Below are 18,280 nucleotides of genomic sequence, written 5' to 3'. Positions count from 1 at the left end.
TCTTTGCACGTGAGCTCACAGCAGGTCTGCTGGCATCTTTAAAACCATTCAGGGAGACAGTCTCCCAGCCAGACTGATATCAGTATTCATGTAAGCTAGACATGGACCACACACGGGATTGTCGGCATAGAATTTTTGTAACCTACTTTTAATAAATGTTCAACCTTCCCTCTAGCTCACCACCCACGGAGGGAGTGGAAAAGAAAAGTTGTTAGAATATGGGGGAAGTGGACCTGTTTAGCAATAGTTCTTTACAGGGGGGAGGGGGAACTTAATTTTCTCTGTTAGCAGTTCAGTCCTGTAGCAAACACCAAATACAGATTAGCAGCTGTAGACCAGTCCCCTTGGTAGACAGACAGCAAGCACGGACCAGCAGCTGTAGTTCAATTCTGAAGAAATTGCAAGGCTCACTGAAGTGGTGAGACGTTTCAGGGACCTCATGAGCAGTTCTTTGGCTGGGTTTCTCTCAATGGCTGGGTTACCTACCACAAGCAGAGCTCATCAATGCTATATAACGAAGACTAGCCAGGCAGAGCAAACCAAAACAATGCTCCAGTCTCACAAAACAATGCTCACTGTCTGTGAGGTCATATTTATACTCCTTCATCACGTGTCATGTTGGCTTTTGCAAGACATCCTGTCACCTGTGTGCCCCAGCAAAACATGATTTGACATAATGACTTTCCAAAGAAGCTAGAAATTTCTAGTTCACAGGGTGGATATCTTACCATATTGGTGGAGTAAAACCAAGTCCCGTGCATCCCTGGGAAAAACTCCAAAGCATGTACCCTTTGGGGGATGGGATTGAGTCTGGGGGCTAGGACCAATGGGGACTCGGATGGCTTTCTGTTTGTTTTGTTTTTCAAGAAAAGTGCTGGGATTACCATTGGGCTGTCGTGAAGCCTGCCCCTTCAAGACAGGATCAGTGTCCAGGAGTCCCCAGTGGGATCCACTTCCCAGATGAGTGCAACGAACAGTGTAAAGTTCAAGTATTAGAAAGCGCTGCTCAAGCAAAGTCTTATTTGCTCCGCTGCAGGGGCATTTCTCACCAGTTCACATGTCTGCAGAAGGTCCACACCCAGCCAGGCCTGGAACTGAAAACACGACTCAGTGGTAGAGCACTTGCTTAGAATCCACTAGTGAGGGGCTGGGGTGTGGCTCACTGGTAGAAAACCTGATGGCACATCAAGGTGTATTTCCCCCACCCCCATCTGCTTGTTTTCCTGCCTCAGCAGGGACTCCTTCCCAGTGGCCTCATTTGCATACCCAGCATTCCAGGTATCTGGAGAAGAATCAGGTGACTCTCAAGGAGTGGACCGAGTTGTCAGTTACAACTGACACAAGCCACTTGACTGCCATAGACTCAGGTTCTGAGAAACCTGTGGTTTACTAACAGAATGCACAGAACACCCCCTAGCCTAGCCAGCACCCCCACTCCCAGCAACACAGCCTGATTACCGCTTGCTCAGTATCAGGCTTTCCATCAATCAAAGATCCTGCTGAAAGTGCTGCTGCTGCTGCTGCTGCCCACTATCAAGAAAGAGCATCAGGAGCCAGGCACAGTGCTGCACACCCGCAATCCCACTACCCAGGACGCTGAGACAGGAGGTTCTTGAGTTTGTAGTCGGTCTGGGCTACACAGCAAAACCCTGTCTCAGGATATCAAAAATGGGGCTGGTGAGATGGCTCCGTGGGTAAAGCAGTTTACTACATAGGCCTGAGTTTGATCCTTGGGACCCTGGTAGGAGACAACCAAATTCTCAAAATTGATCTCTGACCTCCACATGACCTCATGGCACATGCATGCCTACACTCACATACCATACCATACACACACACACACACACACACACACACACACACACACGGCGGGGGGGGGGGAGCACAAACGCATGCATGTGTGCACATAACACAAATATGGGGGGGAGGTGGAAAGTGATAGAGGAAGACACACAGGGTCCAACTCTGGCGTCCTCATGCTTGTACACATATGTGTTCAGGAATATATACATAAAATATCAAAATAAACAAAATGATACTCTATCTCGTGTTAGCCCAGAAGAGGTAAATATTTTTAAAGTACAATTCACACATGGTTCGTGCTTCTTTCCCACCCTCACAAAGCCAAAAATATAATTGAGACTGAGACTTTGAATGTGGGAGAAGCTGGGCTTTGTGCTCTGCACCTCCCCTCGGTTTGCATCCCCTCAGCACACGTTCTCTGCCTTGACATGAGCATTTCCCAGCATCCCCTGGTGAGTGTCAGTCATCTCTTCCTGCTCCTTTGGGAGGAGTTCTGTACACTGGACAATTGGGCCAGAGACGGGGTCCACACCCACACTGTCATCTCCAGGGCCCATGTCACAGAGTCATGCCTATGCCGCCTCTGTAAAGACCATGGTTTAATGAGCCATCTTCCTTTCTGAACTCCACAGAACAGCCCCTCACCATGCACCATGAGTAAATAAGATCAGCAACTCTACCTCAGTGACATTTTTTTCTTTTGCCTTTTATTTATTTTACTTACGATCTGGAGACAGGGCCTCTCTAGGTAGCCTAGGCTCAAGTTTCTATTTTCCAGTTTCCAGGTGCTGGGGAACCAACGTTCATTTTGTGGCATGCGGTGGGGCATGTTGGGGGGGGGGTGACTCACCGTGTAGCCGTGGATGGCCTAGAATTCACTGCATAGACCAGGCCTCCAACTCACAGAAATGCCCCTGCCTCTACCTTCCCAGTTCTTAGTTAAAAGCTATCTTCTTTTTTGAGATAGGATTTTCTCGCCAGCCTTGCCCAAATTCCCCAAGTAGGCTAGAGTGGCTGGCCAGGGAACCCCAGGTTCTATCCCCAGCACTACAGGAAGGGAACCTGAAGAAGCCAAGGTCCCTGGACTAGGTTACTAGAGTAACCCAGACATAACCGAGAATGGCAGGAGCTGCCTTCCCAGGGGGCCACAGCAGCAGACATTGCTGTAAGGCCCAGGGACCTGGTTCTTGGATGGTTCCATAATTCCTGATGGCTAGCCCCTGACCAAGGGTTCTTGTTGTGACAGGACAGTTCTACCCAAGGGGACTTGCCTCTCAGGCAGTGTACTTCAGTAGACGTCTGCTTGTGCGCGTGTGTGTGCCTTGTGATCTGAGGACTGTTCTTCAGGTTCACTGGAGAGGGTCACCCCACCTCTCACAAGGAACAGCACAAAGGGTGGTCCTTAGAGGGAACTTCAAAAAACAGAGAGCCCCTTAGGGGTGGGGGTGGGGCCCCCAGGGGAGAAAACCCAGTCCTTATTTATGCATGTGGTACATGCCTACAAGCCTAGCATTTCAGAGGTAGAAGAATAAAGATCAGGAGTTTAAGGCCCATCCTTAGTGATTTTGAGATTAGCCTTGGGTTAGTAGCAAAAAACAAAACAAACAAACAAAAAAACAAAAACAAAAAACCAAAAACAAACAAACAAACAAACAAAGGAAGAGGAGGAGAGTGGGGAGCAGCCCTGGAGGATTCAACCCCATACAGCCCAAGTTCCAGGATAAAAATTGGCTCCTTTTTGCTGACTTTGCTCAGTGCTTTCTGCATCCCTGCAGGAGCCAGGAGAAGTTGGGGCTAGAGAGGGAAGTGGGTGATGGAGAAGGCAGGTGACCCCATCCGAGTGCTGGCAGGTACCAGCACATGAGTTACTTAGGAAAGGCAAGTTTTCGTTTTGGTAAGATGGAACTTGAATTCTTGAAAAAAAAAAAAAAAAAAGGCCCTTTCCCACTAGGTATGTCTGTCACTCAGGTGGACAGATCTGGGGAGGCAGGCTGGAGGGCAAGGCCGGGGAAGTGTGAGCTGCATCTTCTCTCTCTCTCTCTCTCTCTCTTTTTTTTTTTTTTTTTTTTTTTTTTTTGAGACAGGGTTTCTCTGTATAGCCCTGGCTGTCCTGGAACTCACTCTGTAGACCAGGCTGGCCTCGAACTCAGAAATCCGCCTGCCTCTGCCTCCCGAGTGCTGGGATTAAAGGCGTGCACCACCACGCCTGGCTGAGCTGCGTCTTCTTTTTATTTTATTATTTTACCATATACTTGTTTTGTTTTATTATCAATTTCATTCTAGATTTGATTTTTTTCGAGACAGAACCTCATGTAGCCTAGGCTGGCCTCAAACTTGCTATTGTAGGCAAACATGCCTTTGCGCTGATCCTCCTATCGATACACCCCATGTGCTGGGATCACTGGTGTGTGCCACCATGTTGGTGCATTGCTGGTGATGGGACCCTGAGCTCCTGCATGCTAGGCAAGCACGATATCAACTGAGCTCTGTTCCAAAGCAGCAAGTCCTTTTATAGCAGGGTCCCTTCACATTGGCAGGAAGAGGTGTGGGCCACCGCCAGCCCTGCCTGCTGAGAGCACAGGCCAGGTTGGTGGCCATGTGGAGACATGTGTGTCAGGAGGAGGAGGGCTGGTGAACGTGGCAAGAGGTATCAGGCAGCTGGGCAATGAGGCACCCCTGAACGATAGGGAATGTGGGCAGGTGAGTGGAGGAACACATTCAGGGAGCTGGTCAGTGTAGATAGACGAGGGCGGGGGGGGGGGGGGGAGCTGGTGAATGGAAGAACAGATTGGGGAACAGGGTGTGAGCACAGGTGAGTCGGGACAGGTGAGTGGGGGGATAAGTGGTGGACTGGAGGATATAGACAGGCCAGAAGACTGGAGATGTCTTCTCCAGCACCTTCGAATCTCATCCTTCCTCCTGCAGCTCAGATCACTGGGAGAAGATGGACTCTGTTCCCACAGGAGCAGATGGCACAGGACAGGATGCGTGCGTGGTGGCTAATTTTTGCTACAGGCCTCAGCTTTAGAGTGGGCAGGCACTGAATGAGACTCAGAGTGACAGCTCAGACAGAGCACCGTGCCACTGTGCCCTGAGCAGAGAGAGCATCTGGGCCCCGGGAGGAGCGGCGCCAGCCAGGTCGGGCGAGCTTAGGAAGAGAGGACTGGGGTGGTAGGAGGTCCGGGCGGCAGGACCTGTGTGTGTGCGGGGACGCGGCTCTGGTGTGTCCCTGGCATTCAGAGACAGCTGTGGGGCGGTCCCTGGGGAGGACAGCGGTCGGTGGGCGACCCGCGCGGGCGCGGTGCGCGGGGCCTGGCGGCCGGCGGCGACGCGCAGCGGGGGCGGGCGGAGGGCGGCGCCGCTGCAGTGCGGGGACCCGCTCGCCGTCCCCGCGTCCCCGCGTCCTCGCGCAGCTGCCTCCGGCCTCGGGCACCGCGCATCTACAGGTACGCAGGCTGGGGTGGGGTCTGTGTAGGGACCCGGCCCTATCTGGAGCTGGGTGTCAGCGGGAACTGGGGTGGGGTGGGGGACTCACGGGGACGCGAGGGATTTGGGGAGGGGCGCAATCAGCCCCGCGGGGCTACGCGGGTGGAGGCGGGGGTGGGGAGGAGAACTGTTGGCGTCCAAGGTGGTACTAGGCCTTTGTAAAAGCTCCCAGGACAGGGTTGGGCTGGTCCCCTGTACCCACCAAGGTCTGGAGGTGCCTTGCACTCACCACCATCTGGGGGCGTCCCCAACTCTCCTCTGGTGGGCCCAGGGTTTGGGGACCGAGTCACGGTGTGTGTGTGTGTGTGTGTGTGTGTGTGTGTATGATTCCCCATCCTTCTGAGGCTAGGTGTACCTCCTCGTCCTCATCCGCCATGGGGTCCCCTCAAACCCCAAGGCCTCTAGGCTGGATGATTCCAATCAGTGTGGGGCGGGGCGATGACCTGGACGTTGTGACTCAACACTGCGCAGGACACTCACTAGAGCCTTCTAGAGCCTTCGGGCCTCTGTTACTGTCTTCCAAGCCCCCCCCCCCCCACCCCTCAGCTCACTTCCATTGTTTTCTTTACCCTCTTTGCCTTTCTCATGAAACAAGCCACCCCAATCCTTTGACAGCACCCCCCCCGCGCCCCACCCACCCTCGCTGGGGCCTTAGATCGTGACAACATCAACCTTAAAAGTGGGGAGAGGGTGGATGAAAAAAATGAAGCATCATGGTTTGCATAGTGGGGGCGCCAAACACCCAACTTGTTCCACCTGAAAATTCTCAGAAATGGAGAGAGAACCGTATGCAAATCGTACTCGATCTTTTTCATCCCTGAAGGAATCTGTTCGGAAGTAAGGAAGGCGTTTGAGCCTTTGAGCGATGAACCAACTCAACCGAGAAAATCCTTTGACAAATGTGACTTCTGGCGTTATACACACTGGAGTTAATCATTAACAATAAACCTTACATGCTGGGAGGCCCTCTTCCACTGATGTACAACCCTATGTTAATTTTCTTTTTTAAATTAAATGTTCTGTGTGCGTGTCTCTCTCTCTCTCTCTCTCTCTCTCTCTCTCTCTCTCTCTCTCTCTCGTGTCTCTCTCTCTCTCTCTCTGTGTGTGTGTGTGTGTGTGTGTGTGTGTGTGTGTGTGTGTGTGTGTGTAGAAGGCCAGTGGTTGGTCTTGGGTGCATTCCTTGACCACTTTCCACCTTATACAGTGAGGCAGAGTTTCTCCCTGAACTCATAGCTCACCGATTCAGATAGTCTAGCTAGCTAGTTTGCCCCAAGGACCCTGGCTTCACTTCACTCACACTGGGACTGTAGGCCACCATGCCCACCTGGCATTTCTGTGGGTGCTGTGGATCTGACCTTCTGTCCTCATGCTTGGGCCTTAGATGTTTTATCTACTGAACCATCCTGCCAGTATCTCCCCTGCCCTCCCTCTTTTTTTTTTTTTTTTTTTTTTGGTTTTTCGAGACAGGGTTTCTCTGTGTAGCCCTGGCTGTCCTGGCACTCACTCTGTAGACCAGGCTGGCCTCGAACTCAGAAATCCGCCTGCCTCTGCCTCCCGAGTGCTGGGATTAAAGGCGTGCGCCACCACGCCCGGCTTGCCCTCCCTCTTTTTAAAGACAAAGTCTACATAGACCAGGCCAGCCTCCAACTTGTTATGTAGCAAAGACTGGCTTTAAACTCCTTATCTTTATGTCTCTCCGTGCTGAGGAATGCTAGGGTTATAGTTATGCATCACTGCGGAGTTCATTGGTGCAGGGGATGAAATCTGCATACTAGGCTAGTATTTTACCAACTAAGTCATAGTCTCTAAGCCCATTCCAGGCTTCTTTTACTTTTTACTTTGAGACAGTAAGTTGTATAGGCTCACTAAGTTGTATAGGCTGGTCCTGTTCAGGCAGACCTTGAACTCACAATCCTCCTGTGTTCTTCTGAGTAGCTGGCATGACAGGCCTGTACCACCAGGCCCAGCCCACGTGTACTTTATAAAGTTTATGGTAGAACAGTTTGGCTTCCCCAACACCTCCTAAAGCTGATTGTGTCATCTGTAACAGGAGCATAGAAGACATTCTGACCATGGCCTCCCCATCATGCTTCCACTCGGAGGACGAGGACTCTCTGAAAGGATGCGAGATGTACGTGCAGAAACATGGCATCCAGCAGGTGCTCAAAGAATGCATTGTGCACCTCTGTGTTGCCAAGCCGGACCGGCCACTGCGATTCCTCCGGGAGCACTTTGAGAAGTTGGAGAAGGTCAGTGTCCCTAGTATCCTTTGTAGGTGGCCTGGGCAAAGCTGCTTCAAGTCCCTCCTTGGAATTCCAAGATAGTGATGTCCCTATATCCCAGATCTGTCAGGATCATGGGAAGCAAGGCTGGGGCTGAAGCTCCATGGTAGAGCCTCTGCCTAGATTCTCCCAGTGAGGGGCTGGAGGGTGTGGCTCAATGGTAGAGCCCCTGCCTAGAATCCCCCAGTGAGGGGCTGGGGGCGTGGCTCAGTGGTAGAGCCCCTGCCTAGAATCCCCCAGTGAGGGGCTGGGGGCGTGGCTCAATGGTAGAGCCCCTGCCTAGAATCCCCCAGTGAGGGGCTGGGGTGTGGCTCAGTGGTAGAGCCTCTGCCTAGAATCCCCCAGTGAGGGGCTGGGGTGTGGCTCAGTGGTAGAGCACCTGCCTCCAATCCCCTAGTGAGAGAGGCTGGACCCCCACCCTCGCCTCCCATGAATAAGGCCCTGGGCTACATCCCCATTAATTCGATTGACTTGACACTGACTCTTCTTTGTTTGGCCTTGGCTTCATCTTTGGGTCCCACAATCTCGCTTTCTATTTCTTTGAGGTTTACAGTCTTCAGAACTCTGACTGGTTCAGGGATTATTTATCTGAACCTGGTTAGCCAGGACTCGCTGGCAGTTTTCATATGGACCAGATGGGGATGAAGTCTGGTTATGTGTGTATGTCTTAAGAAGATCTCACGTTGTAGTCCAGCTTCGTCTGATACCTGCCACTATCCTCCTGCTTCATTTTCTTCAGTGCTGAGATCACAGGCCTGGACCACTTTGTCTGGCTGAGGGCTAGTGATAGAAACCATCCTAAAGTCTAGTGGCCAGCCATCAGAGCCAGATTGCCAAGCCCCCAGATCCCAGGGAGAGGAGTGAAGAGCTGGCTCAGCAGCTAAGAGCATGCACTGGTTGCTCTTCCACAGCACCCGGATTTGATTCCCAACACCCACCTGGTGGATTATAATCATATGTAACTCCATTCTCACAGAATCCGGGGCCTTCTTTTGGTTTCCACTGGCACACATATGTTCCCTGTGCACACACATTCACACACACACACATGTACATAAAAACAAATTAAAGGCAAGCAGCTGATCATGCAAGTGATGGATGGGGCTGGGGTGTGTAGTCCAGGTCCATGTTGATCTGCATGCTGGACTTGAAGTGTGGATGGAGGAATTTGCCCCAGACATGTTTGATGGGAAGAAGCACTTTCATGTGCGCTCTCTCTCTCTCTCTCTCTCTCTCTCCCTCCCTCCCTCCCTCTCTTTCTTTGTGGTACTGTCATGCTACGCAACTCAGGCTCCCCTCAAACTTACAATCCTTCTGCATCCAGAGTTCTGCGTTCAGAGTGCAAGGATTATCAGTACACGCTACCTTACCGGTCTAGCCCCACTGTTCTGAGCACACAGGTGCTCCTGACTGACTCCTCAGTGAATGACATCCCTCACAGTCCCCCAGCCCCTCTCCTGGGCTCCTCCTCTGCTTGGGATGAGTGGCTAGCAGGATTCCTATCATGAGCGCATGGTTTCCTCCTAGGGTACCAGCTTCATCCTTACCATAGCTCCCCACCCAGAGTATTGCTGAGTGTCACCTGAGGTCATTTAACTATCCCTTGTCCCAGTGTGTTGGAGACCAGATGGGAATGTGGGGAGTCTCATCAGGCTGCGACTTGCTTTTGAGCATTTGTGAACCATCTGCTGCTAGGCACTTTTCATGGTGGCCTCCTGTAATCATAGCTCCAACCTAAAGCAACTGCTACTACTACTATTTATTATTATGTTTTTAATTTTTAAGAATTATATATATTCTATTTTATGTTCATAATATAAATTTATTTAACATAAATATTTTGTTGATATTTATTTATTCTACTTATGAGTATTTTGCTTGCATGCATGCCTGTGTACCATGTTAGAAGAGGGTATTGGATCCCCTGGATGAACTGGAGTTATGGACAATTGTGAGATGTGGGTGCTGGGAATCAAACTCAGGTCCTAAGCAAGAATAAGTGCTCTCAACTGCTGAAACATCTCTAGTTCATACTGTGTATTTTTTGGAAACAAGGTTTTGCTATGTAGCCTAGGCTGGTCTTAGGCTTATGATCTTCCTGCCTTAGCCCCTGAGTGCTGGGAGTACAGACATCACTGCCATGCCTGACTCAAAAGACCGAACCTCGTTTTTCTCTTTAAGACAGTCTTTCCATCTCAAGTGGAGGGGTGGTACTCAGTGGAAGGGTCCAGTGCTTAACTGGCATACAGCTGTGAAAATCCTTGGCTTTACCCCTAACTCTGGAAAAAATAACATAGTAAATAGCACTTATCAAAATATTTTAAAGTTTATTGTTATTGCTATTGTTAACTATGTATGTGTGTGTGTGTGCGTGTGTATGCCACATAACCGAAGGTGGCTTTGTAGGCCAGAAGAGGGTGTCAAATCCCCAGGAATTGGAGTTTTAGGCATTTGTGCTAGGAACAGAGCTAGGGTCCTCTGTAAAGCAGTAACTGCTCTTAACCACTTAGCCAACTCCTGAAAACACTTTTTTTTTTTTTTGGACAGGGTTTCTCTGTGTAGCCCTGGCTGTCCTGGAACTCACTTTGTAGACCAGGCTGGCCTCGAACTCAGAAATCTGCCTGCCTCTGCCTCCCCAGTGCTGGGATTAAAGGCGTGCGCCACCATACCCAGCTCTGAAAACACTTTTTAAAATCTCTGTCTATTTGTCTGACTGCCTGCCTTCCTACCTACCTACCTTTCTTCCTTCCTATCTATCTATCTATCTATCTATCTATCTATCTATCTATCTATCATCTATCCATCCATCCATCCATCCATATTTTTTTTTTGAGACAGGTTTTCTCTGTGTAGCCCTGGCTGTTCTGGAACTCACTCTGTAGACCAGCCTGGCACAGAGAACCACCTGCCTCTGCCTTCCGAGTGCTGGGATTATAGGCATGCACCAGCACTGCCTGGCTTAAAAAAAAAAATATATATATATATATATATATATATATATATATATATATTTTTAAAGATTTATTTATTTATTTATTTATTTATTTATTTATTTATTATATGTAAGTACACTGTAGCTGTCTTCAGACACTCCAGAAGAGGAAGTCAGATCTCTTTACGGATGGTTGTGAGCCACCATGTGGTTGCTGGGATTTGAACTCCAGACCTTAGGAAGAGCAGTCGGGTGCTCTTACCCACTGAGCCATCTCACCAGCCCAAAATGTATTTTTTTAATTGTCATTTAATTAATGTATATCTGTGTGAATGTATGTGTTCACGTGTACCTATGCACACAGGTACCGATGACGTGTGCACCCGTGTGTGGAGGTCAGGGGTCAGTGTTGGTGTCTTCCTTAATCCTGTTCCACTTTATTGCTTTGTGATAGGGTTTTCTTATTGAGCCTAGAGCTCACCCATTCAGCTAGGCTGGCTGGCTTGAGTTCCAGGGAGTCGCTTGCCTCTTCTCCTTAGTGCTGGGATTACAAATGTGCCCAAGACCTAAACTCAGACCCTCAAGCTCCCGCTGTAAGCACCTTACTAACTGAGCCATCCTCTCAGCACCCCCAAAATATTGAAAAAGAATTCATAAGCCTGGCTTGGCGGTACATGCCTGTCATCCCTGCACTCAGGAGGCTGAGCAGGAGGATCAAAATCTTAAGGTCAGCCTGGGCTATATAGGGAGACCCTGTCACGAAAATAGAACTCAGAACAAAACAAAAACAAAGCAAAGCATCCATCACTATAAAAGAAAATCTCTTTTGTTTGTTTGTTTGTTTTTGAGACAGGGTTTCTCTGTATAGCCCTGGCTGTCCTGGAACTCACTTTGTAGACCAGACTGGCCTCAAACTCAGAAATCCGCCTGCCTCTGCCTCCCAAGTGCTGGGATTAAAGGCATGCACCACCACGCTCGGCCTAAAAGAAAATCTTTTAAGTTTCGAATTAGAGAGAACATATAAAAACTCTTTCATTAAGGCTCCCGCCTTTACCGAATGTGTTATTTATTCTCGTTGTTGTGTTTGTGTGTTTGTTATGGTGTCTATGCACATGTGCTGTCCTACAGATGTAGGGCACTTTCTCCGTCATTCTCTACCTTAGTTCCATGAGACAGGGTCTTCCGTTCAATCTGGAGCTAGCAAGCCCAGAGCTGGGTTACAGGAGCTTACAGCCACACCCAGCTTGTTTGTTTTGTTTTGTTTTGTTTTGTTTTGTTTTGTTTTGTTTTGTTTTGTTTTGTTGAGATCAGATTTCTCTGTGTAGCCCTGGCTGTCCTGGAACTTGCTTTGAAGACCAGGCTGGCCTCAAACTCAGGGATCTGCCTGCCTCTGATTCCTGAGTTCTGGGCTTAAAGACCATACCCAGCTTTTTTACATAGGTAGGGATTCGAACTCAGGGCCCAATGCTTGCGAAGCTAACCCTCTTGCCAGCTGAGCCACCCTCCCTCCACACCCCTTCTCTGCTGGGTGTGCTGTTTAAACAATCTTTAGCTGGGTGGGGCCATGTGACAGTGGCAGTTTTATATTCTACATGTTTCTCTACTTGTCATCTGTTCTGTGGGGACATCCTTTCCAATGACTGCTCAGTGTATAATGGGTCAGCATTCCATGTATGTGTGTGTGAGTGTGTGTGTGAGTGTGTGAGTGTGTGAGTATATATGGCTGTGTGCCTGTGCAGGTTGAGGGGGCAGCTACATCTAAGATAGAGAGAAACATGAATGCATGAAGGCTTAGTGCTCAGCCAGCTTTCTCTACTCTTTCTGTCTGGTTTTTGGTTTTGTTTTTGGTGGGGATGCAGTTCTCACACTGTAGTTCTAGCTGGCCTGGAACTCCACTATGTAGACATATTATTTCTCTGCTTCTTGAATACTGGGATTAAAGGTTTATGCCACCACGTCACCTGGCTTCTCTGTTGATCCTAACCAGTGGTTCTCAACCTGTGGGTTAAGACATCTTGTAGGGGAGGTTGAATGAGTCTTTCACAGTGCTCACTTAAGATCATCAGAAAACACAGATATTCACATTATGATTCATAACAGTAGCAAAACTACAGTTATGAAGTAGCAACAAAAATAATTTTATGGTTAGGGGGTCACAACAACATGAGGAAGTGTATTAAAGGGTCATGACATTAGAAAGACTGCGAACCACTGCTCTAATCCCAGACTACGGCCCCACCCACAGTGGGCGTGCCCCGTCCTCCCTGCCCATCCCCCTCCAGCCCACCTCTCCAGCCCAAATTAGGGAAATCAAGACAGTTCCCCAGAGACACACCCACAGGTCAACCTGATCTGGACAATTCCTCACTGAGACTTTTGAGACTTTCCAGATGATTCTATGAGAAATTTAAAATTACCAACACATGTAGGTTCATGGCAGCACTGGGTTACCAGGTTTGCACACAGAGGATTGTGTTGAATCCCCTGGAGCTGAAGTTACAGGCAGTTGTGAGCCCCCTGATATGGGTGTTGGGAACTAATTTCTGGTCCTCTGGAAGAGCCTCCAGGGAGGCCATCTGAGCATCTCTCCATTCCCCCATTTCCTTCTTGATACCGGCGATTAGTGCCTCTCTATTGTTAACACATGGCAGGTAGCCTGGAAGGCCAGAAGAGGGCGCTGGATCCTCAGGAACTGGAGTTAAAGATGGTTGTGAGCTGCCGTGTAGGGGCTGGGAACTGAACCTGGGCCAACTGCAAGAGCCAGCGTTGGTCTTACACTGAGCCATGGCGCCAGCCCCTTGGTATCATCAAGGAGACAGTTTCATCCACTCTCCAGATCTTATTTTATTTTATTTTATTTATTTATTTATTTTTACACTTGATGTTGAGTTTGCTCTTATTTTTATGATTTCCTTCTTTGTGCTGTATTGATGGCCATATCCGTTCCAAAGCTTAAAGTGAAATGCCAAAATAGCAGTTTAATTCTTTTTGAAAGGAAACATCGGAGTGCACACATTTCCTGTGAGCACGGTTTTGGGAAGGCTGACAGCACTGACACAGTGCTGATGCCGGACGTCTCTTCTCCATGGCTCACTCCGCTCAGGATCTCTGATGCCGGACGTTTCTTCTCCATGGCTCACTCCGCCCAGGATCTCTGATGCCGGACGTTTCTTCTCCATGGCTCACTCCGCTCAGGATCTCTGATGCCGGACGTCTCTTCTCCATGGCTCACTCCGCCCAGGATCTCTCCTGACTCTCCAGAGACTTAAGCTTTGTTTTCTTCCTTAAGATTTTTTTTTCTTTGTTTAATTTTTTTGCAATATCTGGAGGTTTTCCAGAGGACTCCGTGATTCAGGTCTAGCTTCACTGTGGTCCAAGAGCACTGAACGACTCCAGACCTTTTCAGTTCATTAATGTGTGCTTTCTGGCCGATGACAGTGTGGCTTTGGGGTGGCTCCTCCCTGTGCACCTGAGGAGATCAGGTAGAGCTCTGTGCAGCTTTAACTGAGAGTTCAGGGTTACGGCATTGGCGTTTTGTTTGTTTGTTTGTTTGTTTGTTTTTTACTTTTTTTTTTTTTGGTTTTTTCGAGACAGGGTTTCTCTGTATAGCCCTGGCTGTCCTGGAACTCACTCTGTAGACCAGGCTGGCCTTGAACTCAGAAATCCACCTGCCTCTGCCTCCCAAGTGCTGGGATTAAAGGCGTGCGCCACCACCGCCCGGCTTGTTTTTTTTTTTTTTAAGATTTATTTATTTTATGCATATGAGTGAGTACGCTGTAGCTGTCTTCAGACACACCAGAAGTGGGCATCGTATCCTGTTACAGATGGTTGTGAGCCACCATGTGGTTGCTGGGAATTGAACTCAGGACCTCTGGAAGAACAGTCAGGGCTCTTAACCGCTGAGCCAACTCTCCAGCCCAAGGTTGTTTGTTTTTAAATGAGCTTTTGAGACAGGGTTTCACTATGGAGTCCTGGAACTCACTCAGTAGACCAGTGGTACCATGTATCCACAGAGATCCACCTGCTTCTGCCGTGCTGGTGCTGGGATTAAAGGTGTGCATCTCATACATATAGATTTAAATTTTTTTTATTTTAAAATTTATTGTGTGTGAGTGTGCATGTATGTGTGTGGGCTTGGTGCCTCGAGTGGTATATTTGTAAATGTCAGTGGACAACTTGGAGAAGTTGCTTCCCCTCCCTCTTCCCCTTCCCCTCCTCTCCCTCCTCCTATCCTTCTTCCCCTCTTCCTCTTCCACCCTCCTCCTCCTCCTCTTCTGCAAGTATCTTTACCAGCTGAGCCATCTCCCTAGTCACATTCTGCATTCTTGCTAGTTTTTTGATCTTTTGTCAATAACAAGGACTATTGAGACTCCAGCATCAGTTGTGTGTTTATCTCTCCCCTTTCTTTAATTATGTTTATTAAGTGATTGATTGATTGATTGATTGATTGAGACAGTATCTCTTGTAGCCATAGCTGGTCTCAAGTTTACTATGTGGCTGAGGATAGATAACCTTGATCTCTTGAGTGCAAAGATGGTGGGCCCCACCATCACCCTCTGTCAGGTGGTGCTGGGGATCCACCCTGGACTCAATGTAGCTAGACCTCTACCAACTGAGTCACATTCCCATTTCTAATGTAGCCCAGCCTGGTTTTGAACACATGATCCTTCTGCCTCAGCCTCTCAGGTGCTGGGGTTAGAGGTGTGCACACTATTGCACCTGGCTTGGTTTTAGGTTTTTAAGTTGAATATGATAATATCTACCATTGATCTGATGTGTTGATATTATTTACAATTAAAATACTAAGTCCCATTCATTCCTATATAGGCATTAAGTGATGTGCATGTATCATTTCATTTGTAGATCATAGGCATTTGATATAATCAATATGGTTGGTTTAAGCCTTCCATTTATTTTCCTTTGTCATCTCTGGTTTTTGTGACTTTATTCCTGTCTTCTTGTCTCTTTCCATTTTTATACGGCTTCTAGTGACCAAACTCAGGTCCCCAGGCTTGCACAATAAACACTTCCCTGGCCGAGCCCTTATTAGCACCTATTTTTTTTTTTAATTTTAAGTTTTGTATGTGTATACATATGCACACGCAAATGTTTGCACATGCATGGTAGTGAGAAGTCAGCCTCAGCTGTTCTTCTCACCTTGATTTTGACACAGTCTCTTTACTGAGACTTGGAGTTCCAGAGGTGGCTGGCCAGTGAGCCACACAAGCGTGTGACCTCACATCTGGCTTGTTATATGCATGCTGGAGACAGCACTTAGTCACACTTCCAACCCCTCACTGGGTGATTCTAGGCAGGTGCTCTACCACTGAGCCACGCCTCCAGCTGGGGATTCTAGGCATAGTTGAGCTACATCCTCAGTCAGTCCTAATTTTTACTACCAACAGTCTTACAGATTTTGCACAAGCTAGTTCATGTGCCCAGGTATCACCGCTTCATGACTCTTCCCTCATCCTGAAGCGCCACATCAAACACCCTGTTATTAAGTCACATTTTATGTGGAGGAGAGACATTGATCAGCCTCCAGTGTCTGATCAGAGATGCAAGGAAAGAGCAGAACAGCAAAGCAGGGTACAGGCATGTCAGACATTGTGGCACAGGTTTGTAATTCCTGAGAATTGTCTGAAAAACTGAGGCAGGAGAAGTGCTTCAAGTTTGAGGCTAGCCTGAGCTACATAGAAAGATCCTACTCCCCCCCACCCCCCCCCCACACACTGCAGATTGAAGGAACAAATGGTGGTAATTTGCACAGTCAAACACAAGTTTCACAGGAGACTAATGAAGTGGTAACTGTCTGGCAAGAGTGGTCAGGTGATGCAGAAACTCCCTGTGTCTCAGGTGGGGAAAGAGGCTTAATTTCTGAACAGTGCTGGCAGGGAGGTGGCCCTTTGTGACTTAAAACTACTCAGCTGGGCACCCCCCCCACCCCCGCACTCCTGGACCTTCTTTTTAAGGATGACAGTTGACAATTTGGAAGGCTCGTCTTCCCAGAATCCCTCTGTCTTCTTCCAAACCTGGGGTAGGATTCTCTCCCCTTGCATCATCTCTGTTTTAGTTTCTATGTGAGGATTGGTATACAGTAGGTGCTTCATAAATATTTGAAGAATTGGGTGTCTTTTTTACTCTTGGTGCTGAATGGTGAGGTAACACCCCCTCCCCCAAACCAGGTGCTTAACCCCTTCTGTCCTCAGTTTCCCCACATGGGCAGATCTACTTGTAGCTTCCCATCCTATATCCCAGAGGCTCTTGGGATTCCTGATGCCATGATTATGACCATCCTACTCTGGTAGGATTTGAGGAGAACCAGGTCCTCAAATACCCTCCTTTAGACCTGGGGCTTCAGAATACAGAGGGATAGCCTTGAGCTTATATGGGGAACTCTTCTGGGGCTTTGCCCACAAATGGCTCCCCATGCTTTCCCTGTCCCAGGTGGATGCTCTTGTCAAGTCGGGGTGCCTCCCCTCAGAAATGGCCTCTCTCTGACCCTCCTGAATCTTGTTCTCCAGAGCAGAAAAATAGACAGCTGAAGTTGGTGGGACTGAGGAATTCTGTCTGTCTCCCAAGGGTATGCTGAGTTCCTTCAGAGGGGTCAAACCTCTGTTGAGTCCAGCCACACCCCTTGGCGTCTGTGGTTTTTGTCCTGGGTGTGTAGGAAAACTGTGGTCAGTTGGAGAACACCATTTCCAGAGCCCAGGAAGTTGACTGGTCCCCAGGGGGGCAGGATGGGGACAGTCCCCTTTCACTTCATTTCTGAGCACATTCTGAAGGAGCTTTCTGGAAACTTGTTCCCACACTTGTTAGGAAAATTCCTTTGACTGGGAAAGCCTGTCCTAACCCCTGACCTTGACTGTCCTGCTTTAGAGTAAAAACAGGAGACAGGAAGTGTGTATGTTGCCAGAGGGAAAGCAGAAGACAAGGTTAGGAGAGATTGGCTGGCACAAAGCCATGCACTGCTTTCCCCGGATGACTCGAGAAACCCATGGCTTTGATGTTTTGAAACACCTGTATCCTGTTCAACTTGACCCCTGTCTGCTGAGATGGAAAAATGTTCTTTGCCAGGACCAGTAGTGTCAACTAGAGGGTGAGGCCCTGGTAACGTAAGAGAGGTGGCTTGTCTTTGTGATGGTGTGTGTGAGTCTTCAGGGGAGGACCTAGGGGCGCAAAGCCACACTCTCCTGCAATAGAAGCCACTGACAGGCACAGGGCGACCCATGAACATCTGGATGTTTCCAGTTGCCATGGGTCTGGGAGAGGTGACTTGGCTAATATAGCCCCACTATCTAAGGACTTGTGAAACCAGAATTTGTCCCTGACTCCACCCCATAGCTAAGGCCATTATGACTTACCCATTGCCACCCATGTCTTGATTTGGGGTGACACTTTTCTGAATTCCCATTGATCCTGGAAGGGCTTTCAGGGGTCCCTCACAGGGGGGCCACTATGACCTCTGCATCTTCATTCCTGATCATCCTGATTACAGGGTAGCTGGGTGACTGAGTGGTAGCTTGCATTGTGAGGCCTATATGATATGAGATGCCGCCTTTTCATTCACTCATTCATTCAGTCACGCACTCATTCATTCAGTCTCATGCACTCACTCACTTACTTTCTCCATTGGTGTTTACAGTGGCCTGACATTGTGTTTCTGAGACAGTGTGAGGCTTATGCTCAACAAGGTAAAACAGATGCCCGTACAAATGAGTTGGCTGGAGTCCTGTTCTATCTAGATAGGAGTTGTGGGTAAGTGACTCTCCATTCT

The 18,280-nt window shown here is 48.7% G+C and overlaps 1 protein-coding gene across 2 annotated transcripts in view; it reads left to right on the top strand.

Moving 5' to 3' along the window:
* Nucleotides 1-4,842: 4,842 nt before the first annotated feature.
* Nucleotides 4,843-18,280, top strand: part of Prkar1b (protein kinase cAMP-dependent type I regulatory subunit beta) — a 115,283-nt gene continuing 101,845 nt past the window's right edge. Inside the window, exons 1-2 of one of the 2 annotated variants that reach the window (XM_029477559.2) lie at nucleotides 4,843-4,941; nucleotides 7,340-7,538. In XM_029477559.2, the coding sequence (XP_029333419.1) occupies nucleotides 7,362-7,538 (177 nt within the window). In that variant the 5' untranslated portion in view covers nucleotides 4,843-4,941; nucleotides 7,340-7,361. Of the gene's footprint in view, nucleotides 4,942-5,102; nucleotides 5,250-7,339; nucleotides 7,539-18,280 lie in introns of those variants that run through there. The other variant, XM_021162955.3, reaches the window with a different exon arrangement.

This window comes from Mus caroli, unplaced genomic scaffold (assembly GCF_978045245.1).
Source record: "Mus caroli unplaced genomic scaffold, Mus_caroli_1 scaffold_4, whole genome shotgun sequence".
Classification (NCBI taxonomy): Eukaryota; Metazoa; Chordata; class Mammalia; order Rodentia; family Muridae; genus Mus; species Mus caroli.
The sequence above is the reverse complement of the archived record's forward strand: the minus strand, read 5'-3'. Positions and strand labels throughout refer to the sequence as shown.